The 13,217-nt window shown below is 41.6% G+C and overlaps 1 protein-coding gene across 1 annotated transcript in view; it reads left to right on the top strand.

The window, feature by feature from the left end:
• The first annotated feature begins 793 nt into the window (after positions 1-793).
• LOC103364926 (BRCA1 DNA repair associated) overlaps positions 794-13,217 on the top strand; it is a 31,734-nt gene continuing 19,310 nt past the window's right edge. The window contains exons 1-11 of the mRNA XM_008292223.1: positions 794-826; positions 3,355-3,444; positions 3,640-3,693; positions 3,819-3,899; positions 4,004-4,092; positions 4,179-4,215; positions 4,294-4,424; positions 5,030-7,693; positions 7,877-7,950; positions 8,925-9,048; positions 9,612-9,669. Of these exons, the coding sequence (XP_008290445.1) occupies positions 801-826; positions 3,355-3,444; positions 3,640-3,693; positions 3,819-3,899; positions 4,004-4,092; positions 4,179-4,215; positions 4,294-4,424; positions 5,030-7,693; positions 7,877-7,950; positions 8,925-9,048; positions 9,612-9,669 (3,428 nt within the window). The 5' untranslated portion in view covers positions 794-800. The remainder of the gene's footprint in view (positions 827-3,354; positions 3,445-3,639; positions 3,694-3,818; positions 3,900-4,003; positions 4,093-4,178; positions 4,216-4,293; positions 4,425-5,029; positions 7,694-7,876; positions 7,951-8,924; positions 9,049-9,611; positions 9,670-13,217) is intronic.

Genomic DNA, 13,217 nt, shown 5'->3' with positions numbered 1-13,217 from the left:
AACTTGCTGCTTCTAACAGTGACTCTATATATTTAGATAATAGACCAGGGAGAATAACTAATTGTGGTAGTTGATAGTTGTTTGTTTGTTTTTTTAATAAAACTGATAAATTTCAGTACATCAGTAAACAAAAATAGTAGCTATGAAAAATTGTGACCCCCTCCACAACTATCTGGGGGAGAAAAGCAGGTCAGATCACAGAATTTCTTGTAAGACCGTGCTACATATTATTGTACCAAATAGTGGTCTATAATACAACAGGGGGGCATTATCTGTTCATAACAGTTTCACACAAAAATGCAAAAACACACCCAGATATATTAAGTACATGTAAAACCAGTGCTTTCTGAATTAATAATAATAATAATAATGGAGAATTTCCAATTTCATATTCAGAAAAGCAAATGTTACAGAGGTATATTTGTGTTAAAGAAGAAACCCTTTGGTTGCCAAATGATATAAATTATTTATTGGAATGACAACTGATTCATTTTACTTTTATATATTTTCTGCACCAGTTAATAGATTATTGTTGCAATACTACAGTTCATTGACTCCATTAGACTGTAGTGTTTCACATCTAAATCAAACAGTTTTATTTTCCACTTTATGTGTTTTTTTTTTTTTTGTGTGTTGTTTTTACTTTTAGGAGGGGGGAAAGGAGCCAGTTTGCTTGCGCCACCGCTGCGTGTCTCTTGGCCTGCAGGCGGCGCTGTGACGTGAGACGCATAGTGCAGTAAATCTACCGCAGAAGAAGACAATAGTTTGCGGGAAAACTGAAGCGGATGGTTCCTGTATGGATGAGTTCAACTTGTAAGAAAACAAGGTAAAATCGAAAATATGATTTATTTTACACATAGAAAGTGGCTCGACCTGCTTCTCCGTGTCAGATAAGATTATTTTAACATATTTGCATGTCAGTTTTGGAAGTTGTCAAACTACCGTTATAAGTTAGCGTCTCATAACAAATCATAGCAGCTAGCACGCTTCTGGTTTAGCTGTAATTAACTGCAACTTTAGCTCCTGACGCTGTTTATGAACATGAAAGTGTGTTTTATAACCTTAAAATAGATTTAACGAATACAGCCACGGAGTGTTTTTGACTTGCTGTTGATAGTGTCGCGTTGGTTTCCTGTAAACTAAATATAACATTGGCGACATGCTTGAACGACTTCCATTATACACTAATGCAATGATGATATACGCTAGAAACGGTACAAATAAAGCGTTGACAGTAATAATACTCATTTGCCATTTAGCCAAGTGCACAAAAAAAGCACATCTGGGCAAGTGGGATGTTGTGTAACCGTTTTATGAGCCTGTGAGTAGTAAAACATCCTGAATACTTCACCTGCCTGAGGAGCTCCATTTTCATGCATCTACCAGAAAAACAATAGAAGCAGTGTGTGCAGTGATCAAAGTACACACGGTTCATAACTTATCAGTCAAGGTTAGACTGAGTGGTTCAACATTAAGTCAACAATAGGACCTTTCACAGACAAGGTGTGGATTGTGAGTAAGTCATTATAATAGCCCTGACAAAAAGATGTTAATTCATCATCAGTTTACTGTCTGTTCTGGAGTGTAGAGCCTATTACTGATGTGTGAAGTCTGAGTTAATAAGTTGTTTTGTTGATTTAAGCAGGCACACTCACACCTACAGGTAATTTAGATCACCAATTAACCTCAGCAGTGGACCCATTGAGAACCCACGCTGCACAGGGAGAACGTGCAAAGTCCACGTAGAAAGATCCCAGGCGTCCTGACTGGGACGTGAGCTGGAGATCTTTTAGGTGTGAGGCGCTGTTGTTAACCTCCGAGCCACCGTGCAGCCCAGCACTGTGTCACATTCAATGTTTTCCAGCACTATTTTGTATAAGATAATGGTTCAGATTATGCAAATTAAAGACCATCTCTGGGTGGCTCTGGCTCAGGTGGTAGAGTGGGTTGTCCACCAATTGCAAGGTTGGTGGTTCGATCCCCTGCCCCTCCACAGTCGAAGTGTCCTTGGGCAAGACACTAAACCTAAAGTTGCTCCCAATGAAAGGCAGCACCTTACATGGCAGCTCTGTCATTATTGGTGTATGAATGTGATCTACTCTCAAGTGTACGTTGCTTTGGATAAAAGCGTCTGCTAAGTGAAATTCAAAATTGAAAAATCAAATTTTTGCCTACTTAACATGTCCATATGATGTTTACATATATATATATATATGCTGGATAACATCTCATGAGTTAAATATGTGACAAATGCCATGGCTAAGCTTTTCCACCTAGAATTTGTAGTGTACGGACTCAAAAACAACACAGATTCAGATTTCTTGGGTTTCATATGTAACAAATCTAAGAAACCAACCGTGTCGACTTGTGGGATTGGGCTGTGTCATTGCTCTTGTCAACAACTGGTTCCTGGTTCTAACGTGTGTGGCTGAATAACGGCTAATTTGTCAGACAGTTTACATCGGCACCACAAAGCCACCACAGTTTAAAGCCACTTGACTTATTCAAGCCATCTGCTGAACTTAATGTCTTTTTCTATCACAGTAACATTGCAGAAAAACAAAATATGGCAATGTCAGCTTTTTTTCAAATATTGTGCAACCCTAATTACGTAAAAGGATCATGAAATTATTGTTATTTTTTTAAACTTGTAGATACCGATACAGACATACAAAGATGAGTTTTTAGGGGTTAAATCAATGATTGCAGAGGGATTTCAGTATCATAACTATTGATGACAAACAAATGATTAATGTGTTCTACGTTTGTACATCAATGCTGCTACATCTCCAATTACTGAATATAGTTTCACTGGTTAAACACTGGGCTGCAAGGTGGCTCGGTGGTTAGCACTGTTGCCTCGCAGCAGCTAGAAAGTCGCCGTTCACGTCCCGGAGAGGACACCCGGGATCTTTCTGCATGGAGTCTCCATGTTCTCCCCGTGCAGCGTGGGTTCTCTCCGGGTTCTCCGGCTTCCTCCCACACAGTCCAAAAACATGTTGAGGTTAACTGGTGATTCTAAATTGTCCGTAGGTGTGAATGTGAGTGTGCTTGGTTGTCTGTCTCTAAGTGTAGCCCTGTGATAGACTGGTGACCTGTCCAGGGTGTCCCCTGCCTTCACCCTGAGTCAGCTGGGATAGACTCCAGCCCCTCGTGACCCTAGTGAGGATTAAGTGGTGTATAGATGGGTGGATGCATGGATGGATGGATGGATGGGTGGCTAAACACCACCAAATGTCAAATATAGCACTAACATTGCTCACTGTATACTGTTATTTGTGCAATACTGGCAGTTGATATTGCAAGTAGAGCTTCTTTACAGTGTTTGCTGTGATTTTTTTTTTTAAATTGTAGCTTTAAAAAAATCACCATGAAAACCCCAGAGGCCACAGATGTCAAAAAGGGCATATCAGTCCTTTGGGAAACTCTGCAATGTCCCATATGGTGAGTGTCATTCAGAACAAGACTTGTTAATAATAATAAAAAAACATTTTAAAAATCTGCTTTGTCTTTAATATGTTTTTATTATTGCACAATGAAAACTGTTATTCATTGTTAATTCATACTGAAAACTAAATGCATTGTATTTAGAAGAACTGTCACGCTCTGAACTGACTTTATGCGTTCTTTCACCTGCAGCTTGGATTTGATGACTGCGCCTGTAGCTACCAAGTGTGACCATCAGTTTTGCAAGTAAGGAACTGATGCATCCGCTTTACTGAGATGATTTGTGGCGTTTTGGTAAATAAACTCCACTTCTTATTTATTTATTTCTAACATGCATTCATGAATAATATATTTGTTTTCCGTCCTACCAGATTTTGTATGATGAAACTTTTGGACAGCTCCAAGCAAAACAGGGCCAGCTGTCCCGTGTGTAAAGCCAAGATAACCAAAAGGTTGGACAGAATCAATACGATGACAGTGTAGCGTTTACTTGAGTCCCTGACAGCTAATTGCTATTAATACCTGCATCATTATACTTTCATATGTGTGTGCACAGGAGCTTGCAGGAGAGTCCTGGATTTCAGAGACTTGTAGCAGGCTTGCAGGATATGATACAAGCATATGAACATGACACCGGCACAAACTGTAAGACTACATCGCAGGCTAATTAAAATGACCTTATGGAAATGACTTGTGTTGCATCACCTGACATTGCATTTTCACATTTTCAGACTTCACTGGAGTGCCCCAGACAGAAAAACACTCAAGGTAGCCATTAACTAAACATTTTGAGTAGTACTTCTTTATTCTGTTCCGTTACATTAATGTGTATTTTCCTCTACCAAGTGTCACAGATGCTGAACATACCAAACATCCTCATAGTGTGTCATCTGGAGATACACCCAGCACCGGCCTTGACAATGTGGAAAGTGCTGACCATGAAGATCTTCCACGGTCCAACTCCTCAACCATAGCAGGTAAAATCTGAAGTTCATGGATTGCTGTTATTAGTCAGCTGCTGTGTTTATTTATGAACTAGTTTGTGCCACTTTGGTGTAGATCTGCAGCTCTGAAACTCAGTCTGAAAAAGAATACATAAGCAAAATGTAGTTTGATTACCTTATTTGACAGATGTCTATGCATGTCCTTTTTTTTCTGACCATTTAATAAACAAAAATGTCTATTACGCTTGAGTAAATGAAACCCGAATTAATAAAATGGGTTGAAAAAATATATTCTCACTTCTTATTATTTTGGTGTCGAAAACCTCAAATCTTCGTCTATGTGGAAACATACTTGTGCTCTGGTACTGTTATTGTTTCCTGACTTTATAATAAAGTCCAGTCACAAAGTATTGGGTGGCACAAATCTGTCCTGCTTGAGATTCCTTAACAAAGACAAAAAAAAAAAAGTCCTCTGCTCTCAGTAAAACCACCCGAGGCCCTGCTCCGGTATAATGACTTTCCAGTAGTAAATGACATAGGAACAAGTGTAAGTCATTATTTATCCTATTTTAAAAGAGTGTTGTCCTCCTAAAGGTTCAGTATGTATCATTATTTGTCATTTTCTCATTTCCTTTTAGCCCAGAATGGATTTGCAAGACTCATGGGACTTGAAGATTCGGCTCCTTTGACGACAGAAAACGAAGGCCTGGATAGCGGCCTTGGTGGCGCTCCTCCAACCTCTGATAAGAAAACATCCAGCTCTACAGATAATGTGGATCCAGCGCAAACAGAAGTGCCAGAAATTGTGGCAAAAGCTACACCATCACACAAAACTAGAAGCGAAAGGAAATCTGTCAACTCTGAGAACCTTTGTCCGATATTAATTTCCGAAGAGACCGAACCCCAACCTTCGAGAAAGTCCTCAAGGAAGAAACGGAAAAGGGATTTGGAGCCTGATAAGATTCTTGAGCAAAAACAGAAGAAAAGTTTAGAGAAAGTCACTGAGTGGCTCATGAAAGTCCCAACTGAAGGAGGTCTGGAGTTAGAGAAACCAGACGACGATGCAGATGACTCCGACAGCTCTTCTTCCGCTTCGACAATAGACCTCAAGCAAAGCATTAGTGATTTGATTCCTAAGAGAGAAGAGCGAACGAGAGCTCTTGAAGACCAGGTGTTCGGTGCCGTCTACAAACGAGAGCGGAGAGGAAACAAGACTTTCTCTCCTCCGCTTAACGTTTTTGTTGAGCCTCCAACACCTTCAGAAATACAGAGGGAGGAAGACGATCTCACTCCTGCTGATGGTGAAAACAACATAGAGGGAGATGGAGAAATGATCGAGGAAGTAAACGACACTAGCAGTGACATTTTTAAAGTAGTGGAGCAGATGGAGATCAGGGAGGAAAATAACACACATGTGGAAGATTTGAACAGCTTCCCAGAAAGTGACAAAAACGAAGGTGTAGATGAGGTTCCTTGTCCTGTGTCTGATATTGTACGGCAGCAACCAGCAACAAAAGCAAAGAAAAGGATGGATAACCCTCTGCAACATGTGGACAGTGATTTGCAGGAGCAGGCTATGGCAAAAGCAGAAGGTTCTGAGCAAAAGAAAACTGACAAGCGGAAAGGTAAAAACGCAAAGCCGGAAAAAGGCAAACCTGCTCGAGTGCCGAAGCCCCTTGTTCTGGTGGGAGTTCAAAATGGAGAAACCAGTCCTCAGACTAGATCAGAGGAAGTACAAGTACAAATTGAGACTTACCCAAGCAGTGAGGACCAAGAAACGCCCGTCATGAGGAGCTCTAGGAGAAGTAGAAGACTTCAGCTCTTTGCAGAGGAAGTCCAGGAGGGCCGCAAGAAAGCAAACATGAAAGCAAAGGTACCTGAAAAAAAACGCAGCACTTCAAAGAAATCTGAAAACCCTAAAGGTGAGACACTGCATAATACGACACCTGAAAAAGACAGCGTGACAAAGGCAGCTACAAGAAACGGATGTGTTTTTGATGAAGATATAGGAGGAATTGAAAACTTGGAGTCTGATGAGAGAACATCTTTTGTGAAGCCAGCAGAAAATGTTACTGCAGAAGTGCCAAATCCTGAAACTGTGCCAGAAGCCGGTGCTGCTGCTGCTTGTGTCTCTTTGGTCTCCAGTTCTTCAAGTCCATCTGATGCAACAGTGGTAGGTCCAACGCTTGAAGACGACAAGCCAACAAATACTGTAACAAACAGTGTTCGGCTGGAGGCCTCGGTTTGCGAGACTAAATGTGCTGAGACGGAAAACGACGAAGACAAGAACGACAGTGAGGTGGACACAGAGCAGCTACTCAGGAGCTTCAAAGCCACTAAAAGGAAATCTTTCCATCTTGGTTGTCCAAATGTGAAAAGGAGCCGCCGTTCAGACAAAGACAACATGCAAGTTACTGAAGCAAAGGAGGACCGTCGTGATTGTTCTGATGCTCCAAAGACATCTGAGGCCACCAACCAAGAGGCTTTAAAAGACACTGAAAAGTCATCTTGTAGCGATTTCATCTCTCCTTCCATCTCACCCGTCCAGACGAGAAAAGCAGTCGCTGAGAAACCAGATCAAGTGGTGGTAGAAACCTCGATCCCTCACAGCAGTTGTTCAGATCAGGACAGTGCTGCTGGTGACCTCAGGAGCAGTCTTAGCAGTGCCCTCAGTCCAAACAAAGTGACAAAATCTGACAGAGAGAGTTCTCAACTCTCTGTTGTCCCTCAAATAGTGGACTCCGGGCTTCGCTTCACAGCTGTTGAATATGAAGAGCCAAACAAAGCCCCCAACTGCTCTCAAATCACAGACAGTCAGCTTGATTGTACGGCGAGGGATGCTGGCAAAGGAAACGAGATCAGAGATAGTTTAGCCAGAAATTCAGCTGCTACTGTAAACTACTGTTCAGACAACACAGCTGAACGTATCCCAATTGCAGACTCTTCATTAACCCCCGATGACCTGCTACCTCCATCCGTCGAAATAGTCCACAAAGCAACGACAAAAGGTCCCGGCAGTGGGGAGGTCAGCGGCCATTCCTCCATTAAGACCAACCCGAGGAAGACGAGAAGGGCTCAGAGGCTGGAGTCTTCATCCGAGTCCGATGGCAGCGGATCCAAAGAGGAATTACCAACTTTGACTCAGATCTTTGGGACGTCAGCTCGTCCCTCTGCTGTGAATCAGGATCAAATAGAGTCCTGTCAGGTTGCTTGTGTTACAGCTGATGCAGCAGAACCTTTGAGCCCCGACAGCGTTAACTCCAGCCAAGGGTCTGTGGACCTGTTCGGCACACCAGATGAATGTAAGTAGAGTCTCGGAAGCGGGAATAGTGTTTTTGGGTTTTCATTTTCCGGTTTGTTACCAGTGTGAACAGTACGTGCTCGCTCTGTTGTTTTCTTCTGCAAGAATGTATGCATCTTAAGATTATAATATAAACCCTAAAGTCTGTGGACACAAAGCAATAAGGTTCTTTTCCTCTCTGCAGGTGACGTCCCAGTAAATGACATCAGTGTTTCCTTTGAATCATCACAATTCTCAAGCGAAGTCCTTGTTACACAGGTAAATATAATTAGTCTTGCTTTGCTTTCATGTATAGTTGTATGAATGCACCCTTTGTTTTAAAAGAATGACAATTCAGTGTCTTATCAACACTTGGTCCTTGTCAAAGTGAGATTTTCCATTAATTCCAGCATTAGAATCATTTCTGCTTGGTCAGCATTACCTATTTTTCCCATTGTGCTTCCAGTGATGCACTGTCACTCTACGCCCCATAGAGGGCAGCCACCACATTTTCCCCGAACCAAACTGTCAGCGTCTGGATGACAGACTACCTCGCTCAGTGAAAAATGTCCCCCTCAGCAGCTTTCTAAATTGCATTTCATTTACGTTAGAGGAAATGCCGCCTAGAAGATGATTCTTGTTTTCTACCTCATCCGTCTTCCAGCGCGCTCACTTTTATCTGTCGACTGTATTTGACTGGGGAGTTCAAGTTTCACGCCCTGGGGTTTAGAGAGGGCCCAGGATTACACACAGCTGAGAATACAGAGCTCTGGTATTATTTCGTTGCGTGTCTGTGTACATAATCAATGCACCGGCACTGTAAACTCAAAGGAAGAAATTAAAATAATGAAAGCATTAGTCTAGCGAAGCAAAAACACACAGTTATAAACCAACAGGGTCTGTTTTTTTTCCAAAACAGCCTCAGTTGAAAATGCTGGTGTCACTTCCCCCTCCTATAAACATTACACAGTCATCTTCTCACTCACTTATGCTGCCATATGTTCTCCACAGTAACTGCTCTCTGGCACAAAAAGCACCAATTCCCTTCTAGTAATGAGTGTGGCTGTCGCTGACTGACAGTTGCTAATTGTTTTCATACATCAGTGCAAGATACCAAATATGCAGCCAGTGGGTGGTCCTCTTTTTTTTTTTTTTTTTTGCACATTAAATGTTGCTCCAGCTTTATTTTAATAAAGTGTATGAGTCATTTGTAATTTTCGGCTGCTGTACTTTACCGTTCTTTGCTCTTTCAGCAAAAGATAGAAATGCAGAAGGAGCTGGTGAGGCTGGAGAAGCTGATGGCTCTGGTGTCAGAGGTGCTTCAGGAGAAAGAGGAAAGTCCAGCGAAGGAAACCCATCAGGGCAGCAGAAGTACAGGTAAGCAGACGATGGATGTGTGGAGGTTTTTTTTTTTAGAGATGGAAAGATTTGCCAGTTAAGTGATGAGCAGATAATTATTTGTTTACGACATTTCTCGAGCAAAAATATAAAAACTCGCTGGTTCTAGTCTGTCATCTGTAAACATCTGCTGATTTTTATTAGTGTCCTCTGATATTAAATGTAATATCTTGGAGCTTTGAAAAAAAAAAGGAAGCTGAAGACATCGCCTTGGGCAGCAGGAAATGAGATGGGCATTTTTTTTTTTTTGTATTTTCTGACATTTAATTTGCAAAATAATTAGCAGAAGAAATAATCTGCAGATGATAAGTGGCATTAGTGGAATTATTGGCATTAGCGATATTCAACATGAAAGTTTTCCCACTGCTTAAATTGAATCAGAAGAGCAGATCAAAGCGAAGATACTCATATTTGTATCTTGTTTCAAAGCAATGTATCGTACCTCTGTATCCCCAAAACTGTTTATTTTAATAAAAGTTGTGGATTGGCTTTGTGCAAGCGTTCAAAGCTGATCAACTTTAATGGTAATTTCATGTCCTCAGGCACAGATGCTCACAAATCCCATCTCTGTGACCGGGATGCAGGCCAAGGGTCAGACGGGTAAGTAAAGCATGGAAGGGTGGATTCTGCATCGAGATTTTTACTCTTTCTGATCTGATTAGCCTGATATAGAAGGTAAACAAGAAACAAAAATAGATTTCAAAAAACGCTTTATCATATTGTTAAATGTGTAATGTATGACTATGAAGTGCAACGTTTATGAAGAGAAGAATTATTTGCCTGTGAATCTGCACTGAAAAGGTGATAAATAACACTGAAGAATAGTTGAATATAAAGATAAAAACCAGAAATGGCAAATGTATTTAAATAGCACATTTCTTTACATGGAACATTGAGACAAAATACGAGGTGTGTCAGAAAAGTTCCAGGACTGGTGTCACAAAAGTTATATTTAAATCCAAACTACGAGTTTTTGAAGCAATCCCCCTGGAGTCTATCACACTTTCCCAGCCATTTTGATGCCATCCACGTCTTACAAACGGGTCTCTTTGATAACCCCCTTGAGCTTGGAGAAGAGGAAACAATCCCACAGAGCAAGGTGGGCTGAGTAGGGAGGTTGCTCCAGCATGGAGATGTTCTTCTTCAGCCAGGAACTGTCGGATGCTCGAGGCGTTGTGAGCAGGCTTGTTGTCATGGTGAAGCAGCCACGACTTGTCCTGCCACAACTCTCACCTCTTCTGAACGAAGCAAACGCAGCAGGATCTCTTTGTAGACGTGCTGGATGATCGTTTGAAGGGGAAACTTGTAGTTTGGGTTTGACATATATCTTCTGTGACAGCAGTCCTGGAACTTTTCTGACACACCTCGTATAAAAATACAGGCTCAAATATGAGAAAATGGATAACAGAGACATAAATATTAGATTTTATCAATGAGGAAAGTACAGAATCTGATTCATCACAGCCCACCATCCATCAAACATACTGCCCAGCAATAAAATCTCAAAAAACATGAACGCAAAGTAGAGACTGTTACTCAAACACAGAGCTTCACATGCCACAAGGAACAAGTGCCACAAGCACACATGCATACACAGTAATCAATAATAGGCCTGGGAGAATGGGAACCTTTGAAGTTGCTTTTAAATGTGGAAAAGAAATTGTGATGGACGTCAAGTCAGCCTGCAGCCACATCACTGTCAGCACACAGTATTTTTAGCAATACAAAAATAGAAAAGTAGTTCATACCAAAGTCCATGTTTCTGCTTTGTTTTAGCTTTTATTGATTAGTTTTTGTGGAAAACTTAACCGTCATAGGCGTCATGTAAAACCACAGCAAATCTCAAATAAATGCCGTGTTAAGCTACATTTATGCAAGTTACATCATAACCGGCGGAGCGCAGTACAGTTTAGGGGTTATTTCGCGTCCCTCCCAGTTTTTGCAACCCGGCAGGTGTGGCGCATCTACAGAGTGGATGAACTGCAGGCACAAATCTGTGAGCAGGTCTGTCTCTACAGGCTTCTGCAATCCATCTCTGCGGGAGCGTAGGGACTCCCAGATGGCACAGGACCTCTAAGAGGGAGATCCTTGCAACAATTTGGAAAGAAAAGATCCAGAAAATTGTGGGGAAAAACTGCTATTGCGTTTGATTTTTTAAGTGGCATGCGTCCTGTACATTGTGTTGCTATTTCAGTCGTGTAGGCTGTATTTCACTCAGCAGCAAGTCAAGCACGCCTGAAGTGCCAGAATAAGAGGTTATGGCACTTCGCTGGCATCACGGTTCACACGCGCACTTACCGATGCGTCAAGCATACCAGCGGTCTGCGACAGGTCCAAGGCAAGTCGTGTCCAATGGGAGAGCTGGGCAACGTTTAAGTAACGTTATGTAACTTTGGCTGAGCAGTGACAACATGGCCACAAGTGGTACTTACAGGATTCTGGTGCTTTAAATTCTGCCGGCCCCTGAGTTGGGAGCGGTGAAGGGTACTGGAACAGACTGTAACAGCTCATGCAACAGTCGCAAAAAACATCTTCTGAATAGAAACCAGCAATTTTCCTGTCCGCAGCAACAGGCAACTTAATGTCGTGTGTGTGCTTCAGCTGAATAAATCTTGCTATTTTGCATAATGTTAGTTTACTTTGTACCTCTCAGCCTTCTAACTTTAGGATATTGAATCAAAGCACAAACAGCGATGAAAGAAAAAATCTAATTCCCACACTGAACTGTCACTATTTAGTAGATGCCAGTTTTGGAAGTTAGATTACAAGTTGAGTAAAGCAGACGTTATCTCTCGTGTTAAAATAGGCTGACTTGAATTGTGATTAAAAACTAGCAAGTTGACAGCTTTGCTTACGCAGCCAAGAAAGAGGTGCCAGTCTCTATTACATTTCAGTGAGTCATCTTCAAGTTTCTGAAGCTGTTTGAGGTAAAACAGTTGCACAACGTTGCTTTAAGTCCTCGTTGGCAGGAAATGCAGGAAGTGATTAGAGGAAGCTGATGATATCTCAGCTAAATGATTCTCAGGAATTGGACTGTTAGAAACCGGTTCTACGTGGTAGCTGCATTCCTGCAGAGAGGACATTCTTGATGTTGGCAATCCTCCGCACTCACCAATCTGATAGCGTGGTGATTAAAAGAGATAGAAGGCTTTGAAGCGACTTTTAGTCTCTCTGGTCTGATCAGTTTAGTATTCGTAGTAACCGTCAGTGAGTACAAAGTATGTTTAACTTTAAAGCAACAGTTCGATATGTTGGATTGAGGGGGAAAAATGCTCATTTGTCAATGATGATAAAGTTGTTTCATCCTGTTTCTGGTCTTTGTAGTAGACTGAGGTAACCAGCTTCTGACTGGAGCTTCAAATTTACCAGCCAGATATGAGTGTTATTGATCTTCTCATCAAACACTCTGCCAGCGAGTGAATAGGCATAAAATAAACTAAAATACACACAAAAAAAAGGGTAAGTGACTGACTGTGGAAGACATATGACAAAAAGTAGCAAAAGAGGTTTTCTTTGTTTGGTCAGCAGGTCAATTAACCAACCAGCTGCTGGCCTGATACTGACTTCAAATCACAATCTTCCAACTCAGACTTGACTTTAAAAACAAATGTAATTAAATAATCGCTGCCTCACTGCATCGGATTTCTGCCCTCAAGAGTGTTGTATACGTTGTTAATAAATTTTAAATGGAGTTATATTTCAACACAGCCATATTAAGCAGTACAATAACTGGAGCAAGTGGCATGTAATTGGTCTCTTTCAGTCTGTAACTGAAGGAGAAATTTAGCGAGTCTGTATGTGTGTGTGTGTGTGTTGTTGGGCTCGTTCTCAGAGGGTGATGCATCTCAAGAGGACAGGCGGATAATCTCGCTAATGAACCCAGAATCTGCTTATGCTGTGGAGAATAAAAAAGTCATTACTGACTGCATCTTATATGTCATTTAGAGCACTTAGAGGGAAACTTGTGTTGCCACAGTAATTTATCTCTCCCGCCTGAATGCCGCCTCCCCCCCAACCTCTCGCCTCGCAGGGTTCTAAGTGCTGTCCTCCGGGCAAGAAAAAGGGAGCGATGGAAAGAGTTGGCGGATGAAAACACGGAGGGACTTAGTCGTACAAGTTCTACATTTAAAAAAAAGCACGTATTCCAG

This window comes from Stegastes partitus, unplaced genomic scaffold (genome assembly GCF_000690725.1).
Source record: "Stegastes partitus isolate 25-593 unplaced genomic scaffold, Stegastes_partitus-1.0.2 Scaffold795, whole genome shotgun sequence".
Lineage (NCBI taxonomy): Eukaryota > Metazoa > Chordata > Actinopteri > Pomacentridae > Stegastes > Stegastes partitus.
The sequence above is the reverse complement of the archived record's forward strand: the minus strand, read 5'-3'. Positions and strand labels throughout refer to the sequence as shown.